Here is a 12518-nt window from a genome sequence, read left to right as displayed (position 1 = left end):
CTATAATATATAAATCATTAAAATATCTTACCTGAGGGCTGTGCAAGTCTGTGGTTAGCATGATAATTGAGTATGCTAGGACATATGCAGTATCAGCACTAGCAAACAGGGTTTGCCTGGAAAAGAAGGTTCCAGATATAAGAACATGCACAGAGAAGAGGCTAATGGAGACACGCTGCACTGAAAACAGGCCAACTGTTCCACATGATGATGCCAAAGTAGTCAAGAGTGTTCATGGTTTTTTTGGGTTTTTTTTTGTTGTTGTTGTTTTTTTTTAAAGATTTTATTTATTTATTTGAGACAGAGAGAATGAGATACAGAGAGCATGAGAGGGAGGAGGGTCAGAGGGAGAAGCAGACTCCCCGCCGAGCAGGGAGCCCAATGCGGGACTCGATCCTGGGACTCCAGGATCATGACCTAAGCCAAAGGCAGTCGCTTAACCAACTGAGCCACCCAGGCGCCCGAGTGTTCATGTTTTTATCACCATCGAATAATAACTAATGACCTTGAGTGTAGAAAAAGCTAATTTAAGAAATTGTGTCACGTTTTAGGTTTCTTTGAATAAAGCAGTTTTAACTCAAGTTTTAAAGATTCTCAAGGTGCAGCCAGAACCCTGGATGAGGGTGTGGCAAGTGAGGCACCCAGAGCACAAAATGCACAGAGACCCTCACTCCGACCATGAGAGTGAGGCCCCCTTACAGTCTGCACCCTTGTGCTTCACCTATCTCACCCTGGTCCTGTTCCTGAGAGCATCTACTTTGTGCTGGGCACTGGGGAGAAAGAGAAAGAAAACTGTTGTTCAGAGGTGCCTGGCTGGCTCAGTCAGTAGAGCGTGCGACTCTTCATCTTGTGTTTGTAGGTTCAAGCCCCATGCTGGGAGCATTTTACTTAAAAAAAAAAAAAAATCTTAAAAAAAAAAGAGAAAACTGCTGTTCAATTATTAATTATTTACAGTTTACATTACCCACTGTAATACTAAACAGCAGAAATTTGAAAAAAAATATTTATATTGTTCTACATAATATGCTTACGTCTGGCTTTTTTTGCCTTAGCCAAGAAAAGACAAAAATGTGTGGATACACAGTCTCAAAGTATGTGAGGCTGAAGCTACAAAAACTGGTCTGTCCAAATCATCCCCAAAAGGAAAGGGAGAAACTCTGAAGAACATAACAAAAGGTTTGCTTTTTTTTTAAAGATTTTATTTATTTATTTATTTATTTATTTATTTATTTATTTATTTATTTATTTATTTAACAGAAAGAGACACAGTGAGAGAGGGAACACAAGCAGGGGGAGTGGGAGAGGGGGGAAGCAGCCTTCCCGCTGAGCAGGGAGCCCGATTCGGGGCTTGACCCCAGGACCCTGCGATCAGGGCCTGAGCTGAAGGCAGACACTTAACAACTGAGCCACCCCGGTGCCCCAAAAGGTCTGCATTCTACCATGAAACAATCTAACATGTTTAGCCATTAAGAGAAACAGACCAAGGTCCCCAGGTCCACACAGGAGATATGTTCGAAGTAAGTAACATCTCCTCTGCCTTCACGGCAAATTCTATGTTCACTGGGTTAAAATGACCAGATGCTGCCTCTGTTGACCATGCATCTAATGGGAATAGCTCGTTGTGTGCCTGGAGGATTAGAACCAATTAATATGAAAACCAAATTGACCTGAGAGGCAAACTGTTATTAAAATGTCTCTACTGAACAATTTCTACATCATGTTCATAGTATATTCAGACATTCTTCACTTCACGCCCAGGGGAAAGAGTGTGAGCTTTTGAGTTAGACAATCCGTATTCAATCCTGCTCTGCTACTTACCAGCTGATTAACTCTGGACAGGTTGCTCACTCTCCCAGAGCCTCAGTTTCCTCTCTAAAAAATGGAGACACTACTCCCAGGCTTGCCATTAATTAAATGAAATGTATGTAAAACCCATGGTATGGGTGACATATAGGAGATGTGTTTTTGGGGTTTTGTCTTGTCTTTAAAAGGTTTGTTTTAGAGACAGAGAGATAGCATGTGCGTGTGTACACATAGGGGAGGAGGGCCAGAGGGAGAAAGAGTCTTTTTTTTTTTAAGGTTTTATTTATTTGAGAGAGAGACAGAACACAAACAAGGGGAGAGGCAGAGGGAGAGGGAGAAGCAGACTCCCCGAGGAGCTGGGAGCCCGACATGGGGCTCGATCCCAGGGCCCTGGGATCACGACCTGAGCTGAAGGTAGATGCTTAACCATTTGAGCCACCCAGGCGCCTCAGGAGAAAGAGTCTTAAGCAGACTTCCCACTGAGCATAGAGCCTGACACGGGGCTCGATCTCATGACCCTGAGATCAAAACCTGAGCTGAAACCAAGAGTCAGACACTCAACCTACTGTGCCATCCAGGTGCCTCAGGAAATGTTTAATAAAGGTTAGCTCTCTTTAATTTCCACTTCCTACAAAAACATGAACTACCCACCAAAAGAGGACCTAAGATGAAATCATGCACTTAGGCAGGTTTTATTAGTTATGTAGCCATTTCTGTAACCTGCTCATCAGTATGTAACCAAAGAAAAACCAAAATCCTTGAGATCTACCCCATATGTTAGATCAGGGAGCTGTTCTTAATTAGGAAAGAGGTGCCTAAGCCCCTTCTCAACTCAAAATTACTCTTATCAAGATAGCGTGGGCTCTACCTGTGTAAATGTGGGCAAGTTACTTAGCCTCTCTGGTCCTCACTCTCCCTGTCTGCAGAAAGGGGACACAAACAGAAGCTGTGAGGTCTTACCTGAGATAATCCCTCAGCAGTGTCTGGCACATCGTAACAGAAACGTTAGTTGTTTGGCGCAGATTTAGAAAGATTAAACTCAACTCCCAACCAAACTAAGATCAGTGCTCTGAGGCAGACAAAAAGATGACATGGAAGGGACTTCAACACAGCGCTTACCCCTGGTTGCACTCTATGTATCTTGCAGCAAATTTCTCCATTAGTCGATCAATCTTCTGGGCTTCCCCAGGTAGACGGAAACCTTCTAGAAATGTCCGTAGGGCTGAGACAAATTCCTTTTCGCAGAAGTCAAGTTGGTCCACGTAGGCATACATCACTTCCTTGTTGAACCTTGTGCTGTCTCCCAGAAAATCACCTACCTGGGTCTGAAACATACACACCCACTCACATCTAGAAACTGTCATATGTGAACCCACAGTAAAACACCCTTCAGACAGGGTGGGGAGGCAGAACACCCTGCTCTCAACACCCAGAACAGGCTGGCCTGCTAGAAAAGCTGGGCGACTCCAAGCCTGCCCACCCACCCACCCATTCCAGGCTCAGTCTATCCTGTCTCAGGCAGAACAGGAGGAGGCACAAGAGACTTAAAGATGAAAGAATGATGGGACACACTCAGGAGGGAGGTGGGCTGCAGACAGTGTCCTTTGACTGCTAAGATGATATCATGCACTTAGGCAGGTTTTATTAGTTATGTAGCCATTTTTGTAACCTGCTCATCAGTATGTAACCAAAGAAGTTTCTAGCAGTCAAAGGACACTTCTAGTTCTGACACTGTTCCACCAAGTACACAACCCCCTCTTGGGAGCTTTTTGCCAACACTGGCCAAAGGAGTAAGTAGGACTGCTATAAACAAGGGAGTGGACAAAAGCCACTGCGCTGAGGGTCAGCCACGCTCTAGGTTAAAGCTAGGCGGGGTCTCAGAAGCACCTGATAAAACCTACACGCAAGCGTCCAACCCCCAATCTTACAGAATCAAGGCGCTCCTCCTGGTGCAGAAATTGGGCAATGTCTTCAACTGATGTTCCCAACATGCCCTGCTCCTGGAGAAACTGGATGCCTCTCTTGGGTTTCTTGTTGAAACTGTTTCAAAAAGAGAGAGGACATGGGTTACTTATTTCAAAATCTGGAGGAGAGAAAAAGCTGGCATTTGAGGCATGAACAAGTCATCGCCTATCAGCTCAGGAAGGTCCTGTGTGTCCTGGTGGCTTCTCTGAATTTCACCTTTAATTTCTGACCTAGCTATAGCAGGGTCCGATGGCTGTCACCCAACATCTGTTCTCCTCTTCTCCAACACTAACAGAGCCCTAGATGTTTAGCCAGGCACACAACCACCTGGAATAAAAATTACATTTTCCTGCCTCCCTTAAAGTATGGCCACGTGATAAAGTTCTGGCCTGTGATATATGAGCAGAAATGGTGTGGGAACTTCCAGGAAGGATCCTTAAACAAAGCTGGCTTGGCTGGGAGGTATATTGTTTTTGCAGTTTCCCCTTTATTCCCTAGTATATGTGTGATGGCTGGTGCTCTAGCAGTCACCTTAAACCATGAGGCAACACTGAAGGTGGAAATTGTGTTAAGGATGGTGAAGCAGAGGGGCACCTGGGTGGCTCAACTGGTTAAGCATCTGACTCTTGATTTCGGCTCAGGTCACAATCTCAGGGTTGTGAGATCGAGACACATGTTGGGCTCTGTGTTGGGTGTGGAGCCTGCTTAAAATTCTCTCTCTTCCTCTGCACCACCCCCCCCCCGCTAAAAAAAAAAAAAAAAGGATGGTAAAGGAGAAAGACTAAAAGAGCCTGGATCTTTGCTGTCCATGAGAGCCAATATAACAGCCCTAGACTGTCCACGTTGGGATTTCCTTTAACAGTGCTTAAGTACTGTGTGTATTTCCTGTTAAAGGTAGGCATACTTCACTATGGATAAATTCAATGTGCTATTTACCAGGCCCCGCACTGGAGAATGCTCTGTGCTGGGGCAAGGGCTGCGCAGGAAGGACATGGATCAGGTGCGAGCAGGAGCAGCCTGCAGACAGGAGGCTACAGAAGGCCTCCTTGAGGAGGAGAGGTTTCGCCAAGCCTGAGGGAGGAAAAAGACCCAGGAGTATTCCCAGCAGAGGGCACAATGGTGAGAAGAGCTCAAGGTGTTCAAGGGACTAAAGCACACAGTGTGACTCGGATACTGGCAAATGAGGTCAGTGGGGGTGGGGGGTTGGAGGCAGGACCAGGCTGTGATGAGGAGAGGGAAATGTGGAATGATTTAGGTGGGGGACTGATAAGACCTGATTTAAGTTTTTAAAAGATTAGCTGCTTTGGGGAGAATAGACTGGGGGCGATAGAGGGCTGGGGAGAGTGGAAACAAGATCAACACTTCATAAGTATTATAACATCAGCTTTTAAAACAAACCAAATTTACTAAGTTAACTAATCATTCAAAAGTTGGACAGAATATGAGACTGAGTTTACGTATTTTTATGTGTGAGAGACTGGAAAGAAACACCTTAAGATTTACCAATGCTTGTAATAATGATGATGCACTTATGAGAGGATGTCATTTTCCAAAGATACACGGCTGAGGTATTATGATGGGTGCAAATTACTTTCAAATGGTTCAGAAAAAAATATACCTAAATAATGCTAATACGACAAGCTTAATTCTTCTGTATGTTGGAACTGTTCATAAGATATAGTTGGAAAAAAGTTACCAATGCTGATTTCCTTTAGATAATAATTTTATGAGTGATTAAACATTCTTGCTTCATACTTTTATGTTCTAAATTGGTTTAATTTTTTGCATTAGGTGAAATAAAAATAAAAAGACCAGGCATCAACTACACAAAGCTATTAAATTTCAATCTCAATCTGCCTCTCCCTCTCCCTCTCCCACTCTCTCACTCACTCACTCTGGCTCAGTCAGGCTTGGCTGTGAGCATCAGCACTGGCCTTTTGTAATAGGCATTCCCCTAGGGGAGTCAGTCCCAGGTTCCCGGAAAAGACATGGCTTTGTCAGAGGCCCCAAGAGATTTGGCTGGAGTAGCAGCCATACTCACAGCTCGATGCCATGTTCGATAATGTCCTTTTGTTGCTTGATGACCTCAAACTGCTCTGGATCATCCTGGACAGCCATCTGGGTCCCCGAAGACACCGTGGACTCCATGGACGTCACACTGCTCCGTCTTGCCATGTCAAGGCCTTTCCCATCCCCTAGATCCTGATCTGTGGGCCTCTCCTGACCTACGATGACATAAAGCAAAGGAAACTCAATCAACAGATGGGATACAGACATACCTGAGCTCAGGTCTGACTCTGTGGTTCCCTTTTCCAGACCTGTAACAATAAAGTTTATACCGTAAGAGTCGTAAGCATGAAACCTTGATATCACTCAGGTACTTTACTTAAAAATTTACTTTTTTGTGGAACTTGATGAGCTAATTCTAAAATTCACATGAAAGAACAGAAGTGCCAAAACTGAAGACACTTGAAGAACAATGAATAAGAAGACCTGCCCTAACAGTTATCAAACTCACTAAAGATATTCAAGGCATCTGAAAAGTGTGGTAATGATGCAAGAACAGACAAATCCGTAGAATGGAACAGAAAATTCAGAAACAGACTTCCACAGGGAAATCTGGTATATCATAAAGGTGGTGCTTCAAGGTGGTGAGGGAAGGAGAGACTACTAAAAAAATCAGAATAACTGTCTCTCCATTTGGAAAAATGATGCTAGAGCACAACTCACACTACTCCCTCCAAATCCAGATGGATTAAAAAGCAGAAGCTTTAAGGCAGTCAGCAAACTAAAGTGTTTTGCTAATTCTAAGAGAGTGACACAAAGACAACTTTCCCAACAGTCATGTTGTGAATGGAGGTGGTGCTATGGCAAGCAAGCCCTCTCACCGAGGCTGGTCTGGTGGTTGGGATTCACATACAGGTCTTTGCTCCATTCCACCATACACTTGAGAATGGACACGAGGCACTCCAAACCTTTCTTCCTCAGACTGAGCTCCTAAAGGACAGAAGGGACATGGCACAGAGACTTAACAGATACACTGAGTGCAGACATCTACAGGACTCTTATGGAATTCTCTGAGAATATGAGATAATCACTGACCTTCGGTGCTGTTAAGCACAGAACCCAAGGAAAAGTTAACAGGTGGCATAAGTATTAAGGGCTCACTGCAAAAACCCTGAAAATCTCTAAAGCTGTTCATTACAAACACCCTAGTAGAAAAACAGGAGATGTGTGCCTTCCTAAAAGGAACAGTGTTAGCTGGATTTTTTTTTTTTTAAGTAAACTCTATGCTCAACATGGAGCTTGAACTCATGACCCCAAGACCAAGAGTTGCATGTTCTACCTACTGAGTCAGCCAGGTGCCCCAAGTGTTATCTGGACTTTTAAAAGGAAGTTATTCATTGCTTGTATAATTCGAAAAACACTTAAGACACTTTCCTTTTTAATAAACCAACAGGGTTGTGGCGCCTGGGTGGCTCAGTTGGTTAAATGTCTGATGCCTGGTTTCAGCTCAGGTCATGATCTCAGGGTCATGAGATCAAGCCCCACATCAGGCTTGGCACTCAGTACAGAGTCTGCTTGGGATTCTCTCTCCCTCCCTCCCTCCCCTCACGCACATGCACACGTGCATTCTTTCTCTCTCAAATAAATACATAAAATCTTAGGAACAAAATTACTTAAATAAAAATTAAAAATCAACAGGGTCTTAACCAGTGACCCCCGCTCCCTAAAAAAAAGAGAAAAGAATTTTACATGATGCAACAAATGAGTGATTCTGGACACATTCTTACTCTTCAAACACTCACAAATGCATACCATCTTAAGGCCTGCTCTACAAATAAATAAAAATACTAATTTTTTAAAAAGTAGCATTTCTTAAAAAATTGAATGTGAATCGCAGATAACCTGAAGAAATGCAAATATTTTCTACTCAAAACAGCATCTAAGGTGGCACAGATCTCTCTGTGAATCTAATGACATCTACAGACCTTCTAGGGAAAATGCCCATACACCAAAATTCTACACATAATTCCAGGCAGCTCACAAACCTTCTGACCAGTTCCTTCAGAGACCTTACCTTAAGATCCTCTGTGTGGGCACTCTAATGAGGCAACTGGATAAGAGACAATTTCCTTTGCCTTACTGGAACCTAGGATCCTGTTTTCATATAAGCTTTGGAAAGGTGACTGTAAGTGAACTGACTTCCTACAGATCTTGGCTCAAATGTCACCTTCTCAGAGAGACTACCTTTGTGACCCCATTAAAAATGACAGCACCCCCATTTCTAGCACCCCTTTATCCCTGCTTTGTTCTTCTCTGCAGCTTGCTTCTCCATTGTCTGCTTGTAAATGTCGTGACCACAGCAGTTGTGCACTGTGCTTTGTTCACTGCTGAATCTTAGCACCAAGGACAGTGCTGGCCTGGCACATGGTGGCACTCAATAAAGGTTCATGGAGATGAATGCACCTTTTTTTTTTCCCCAAATAAAAATGGATCCTTAAAAATAAAATCCACGCTGGACGTGCAGCCTAACGCAGGGTTTGAACTCACGACCCTAAGACCTGAGCTGAGATCAAGAGTCAGACGCCTAACCGACTGAGCCACCCAGACACCCTGAAACAAATGCACTTTAAATATAAATGGGGGGCACCTGGGTGGCTCAGTCGGTTAAGTGGCTGCCTTCTGCTCAGGTCATGATCCCAGGTTCCTGGGATGGAGCCCTGTGTCAGGCTTCCATGCTCAGCAGGGAGTCTGCTCCTTCCTTTCCTTCTGACTCTCCTCCCTGCTCATGCTCCCACTCTCTGAAATGAATAAAAAATCTTTAAAAAAAATATAAATGGGTGTTTTCAGCATTTTTACCTGCAAAGGTGTCATCCCCAGCTCGTGTCCACTTCTTCCCTGAGCGATTTTGGATAAATCATTCACGAGGCGCTCAAAAATGTTAGCAGCATTTAAATCACAGTCGTAGTTGACATAAATATCTACAACACACTGGGCGTCTTGGAAAATAACACAGAGATATTAGAAATTCTGATCCAACAGACACAGCAGTTACATTTTCTCATTAAATGAGATTCCTTTTTCAAAAATGCTTCCCACTGAATCACTGACTCAGGTAGCCACGAATCCCTCAGGAAATGTGTGTCAGATGTACTAGAAGTCAGGAGGCCCTCTTCTGACACCTGCCTCGGCACTAACCGGAATCTTGAGCCCCTCACTCCACCTCTCCAAGGCTCACTTTCCTCATAAGAAAGAGATAACAACTGCCCGATCCACCTCTTAAAGTTGTGTGACTTATGGAATTATGTTTGATGACAGACAAGTCGGAGGCTTGGTTGACAGCCACATAATCGTACTGTGATAAAGTAAATCTGAATTGACCTTCGCATCCAATCAAGGGTTGGCAGCATCAGTACCTTGGACCCTGTGACTAACAAAGCGTTTAGTTTGTAGGTGGAGTGACCCTGTATCCTGGTTTTGCAGGATTAGGGGGCTTCCCAGGATGTGGGACTTTCTGTGTGAAGACCACAAAGTGCAGGACAAACCAAATTGAGCTGGTCATCCTCTAAAGAAGTGGAGAGGGACTAGACGTTAGGTTAGCATTAGCCTTTAAGGTGAGCTTTCCCAGCACTGCATTAACACTCTAAAAGCAGGAGGTAAGGGTCTCAATCTGGATTCTGGAAAAGCATTTCTGGGTAAGTCAATGGATGAGCACCCTCAGAGTGAAAATACCTGCACAGATCCTTGTCAGAGTCTGAATGACCATCCACCTGTGCTCAAAAGAACTTGTTGATGTTTCTAAAATGTTCAGGAAAATCTCTTTGAAAAACACCTACATGACATGAAGACAAAGGGGGACACCAATTAATACCATTTAAATTAGGGCTCAAAACCCCCAATGGCTTTAGGGAACAGGCAGCTCCGAGTGAGGTAGCCTGGGGAGAAGTAAAAGAGCAGCGTGCGCACACACACGCACTGCTGAGGCGTGGCGGAACCCAGGCCTCCCGTGGGAACAGCTAGCGGGGTAGGACCACAGTGACCCGGAGAACGGAGCCCCCACCAGTGGAGCAGCTGCTCCTCAGCAACCACCAAGAGCTGTCAGGCAAAGATGAGGACTAGCGTTACAATTCTGAGAGAAACCAGAAATCTGGATTTTCATGTAAAATGAAATGAAAATGACTTCTCAATTTGCCAACTAGTTCAGGTCATTTCAAACAATTTATAGGCTAAACAAAGATATTCAGGGGACTGAATCCAGCACATGGGCCACTCGACTTACACTTTTGGTTAGAAAAGCATGCAAGATTTGGGGACAGAAACTTTTAGGAAAAGGTATTCTCTCACTTATTCAAAAAGTTCTTCTTTGGGGTGCCAGCAAGTCGACTGTGTAAGTCTAGTTCCTGGTGACTATGTCACCGGGAGTCAACTCTTCGTGTATAACCATTATACAAAAAAAGAAACAAACAAAACCCAAAAAATCATTTTGGAGGCCATACCTCTATTTGCATTTTCAAGTGCATTTTGAAGTTTGAAAGAAGAGTAAGAAAAATGGCAAGAGAGAGCTCAAAGACATCAGGCACTGAGGAGACGCCATTTTTGGACAACGCCACACAGAGATACTGCTTGATTGCGTTGATGAACATCTCATGAGTCCTGAAGACCTGGCCGGCGTTCTGCAGCACAGACAGGAGCAGCTGCAGGGAAACCACCTTGGAACGCAGCTCGTGGGATCTGGCACAGGAAGGGAAAGATGGTGACAATGCTAAAAGATTCGATTTTAAAGAGCAGGTTTCTTGAGAAGGCCTCGCTCCTCTAGCAGCAAGCAGAATTTTCTGAGAGCCAACGAGTTAAGAGTTGGCACCGGCACCTAGATGCCTAGAGCGTGAGGGCAGATGGCATCAGGTGGGTCCTCCTGGGACCTGCAGGCCCATGAGGACAAGAGTTGCCAACTCCTACTATCCTTTTCTTCTCCCTGCCATAAAATAGGGTATTTAGCAGGAGCAAAGTAAGTATAAACTGACTCCAGAATGCTGGTTCTGCAACAACAGTTACTTTACATCATACCTGTGAGACTAAACCCTGTGTCCTGCTCTGTCTTTACGGAGAAATGGAAACAGTGCTCTTTATCCACCTGCCTCATGCTCTCCACCCTCACCCACAGGGCCAGAAAGAAGAAAACTTTCCTGAATCAAGTCCTTAACGGTCATCATATCTCAACAGAAGAGTCGAGGATTATTGTTAGCGACTAACAATAACAGTGACAATCAAACGCATAAAGTGCAGGGTCCCCCACTCAGGATGCGATGATATCATCTCATGTCATTGATCCTGTAAGGCACTTTCCCACAGTCACATTTTTCAGCTGAGGTTCAGTAACGCATATGGCTGTGGAGGTGCTTTCAAGCGAGCCAGGAGTGAATGCAGCTCCCTAGCTCCAAAGCGCTATCATCTCTGCAGTAACTGGTTCACTACAAAGAAAGGTTTGGCTTCTCTAGGATGCATCTGGGGCTTAAATCTGTACCCATGGAGCAGAGGTTTCCCACAAAGGCAGGGAAGTAAGGTTTGTATACATCCTGCCTCTGCCCACCCTGCATCAGAGTAAATTCATTAGTCAGAAAAAAGAGGGTGCACATTCAACATAATAACTCTTTTTTGCATATAAACCAAGGAAAGCAACACTGGGCAAAATCTTGGTGTGGACACAGAGACAATCCATTATGAAAGGGCTGTAGAGACAGCAGGAGTCTGAAAAGCTGTAAATTCCTGCATTCACACCAACCAGGGGACAGGGCACTGGGGTTTCCTGGAATCCCCAACATCCTCCTGGGTCATCTGGGTCATACATGGCCAAGAACTGATGTCCACTTACTTTGGATCTGGGGGGCCTTCAGCAAGGGGTTTCATGGACAGCTTGCAAAGGGAGCGAAACACCAGGAAGGCGTCCTTCTGCAGAATGTGAGAGAACCTAGTGGCCACTTGATGGGCCTGTGCATCTGATTCCTGAGATTAGAAACAAGTAAGAGAAAAATCAAGGAGTCAAAACAAAAGAAGAACTCGTTTTCAAAAATAAGGAACGGAATTATCTCATGGAAATTTAAAATTCTGTTATTTATTCAATGGGGAAGTGAGGAATGTGGGGGAGAGGACAATATGCCAAAATAGGAGCTATGGGGGAGTCATTTTAGCAATTCTAAAACCTTGTTCCTTGTCCTTCAAAAAGTGGGTATGGGTGGCTTAAAATGATAAATGAGCAAACGTTAAACCGTTAAAAATCTAAGACAAATACAGTTGACCCTTGAACAACACGGGTTTGAACCGCATGGGACCACTTATATGCGGATTTTTTTCAATAAATACAGTACTGTAAATGTATTTTCTTTTTTTTTTAAAGATTTTATTTATTTATTTGAGACAGAGAGAATGAGAGAGACAGAGAGCACATGAGAGGGGGAAGGGTCAGAGGGAGAAGCAGGCTCCCTGCCAAGCAGGGAGCCCGATGTGGGACTCGATCCCAGGACTCCAGGATCATGACCTGAGCCGAAGGCAGTCGCTTAACCAACTGAGCCACCCAGGCGCCCCTGTATTTTCTCTTAAGATTTTTTTCTCTAGTCTACTTTATTGGAAGAATACAATATGTAATGCATATATGAAATATGTGTTAATCAATTGTTTATCCTATTAGTAAGGCTTCTGGTCAACAGTAGGCTATCAGTAGTTATTAAGTTCTGGGGGAGTGAAAAGTTAAA

The 12518-nt window shown here is 44.2% G+C and overlaps 1 protein-coding gene across 3 annotated transcripts in view; it reads right to left on the bottom strand.

Moving 5' to 3' along the window:
* Positions 1-12518, bottom strand: part of ARFGEF2 (ADP ribosylation factor guanine nucleotide exchange factor 2) — a 94965-nt gene that overhangs the window by 45104 nt on the left and 37343 nt on the right. For all 3 annotated transcript variants that reach the window (XM_044918928.1, XM_044918927.1, XM_021685902.2), the window contains 9 exons: positions 11642-11772; positions 10269-10503; positions 9505-9604; positions 8632-8771; positions 6657-6765; positions 5810-5993; positions 3732-3843; positions 2923-3128; positions 32-116 (listed from right to left, as the gene is read on the bottom strand). In XM_044918928.1, coding sequence (XP_044774863.1) covers positions 32-116; positions 2923-3128; positions 3732-3843; positions 5810-5993; positions 6657-6765; positions 8632-8771; positions 9505-9604; positions 10269-10503; positions 11642-11772 — 1302 coding nt within the window. The remainder of the gene's footprint in view (positions 1-31; positions 117-2922; positions 3129-3731; positions 3844-5809; positions 5994-6656; positions 6766-8631; positions 8772-9504; positions 9605-10268; positions 10504-11641; positions 11773-12518) is intronic.

This window comes from Neomonachus schauinslandi, chromosome 10 (genome assembly GCF_002201575.2).
Source record: "Neomonachus schauinslandi chromosome 10, ASM220157v2, whole genome shotgun sequence".
In the NCBI taxonomy this organism is placed as follows: domain Eukaryota; kingdom Metazoa; phylum Chordata; class Mammalia; order Carnivora; family Phocidae; genus Neomonachus; species Neomonachus schauinslandi.
The sequence above is the reverse complement of the archived record's forward strand: the minus strand, read 5'-3'. Positions and strand labels throughout refer to the sequence as shown.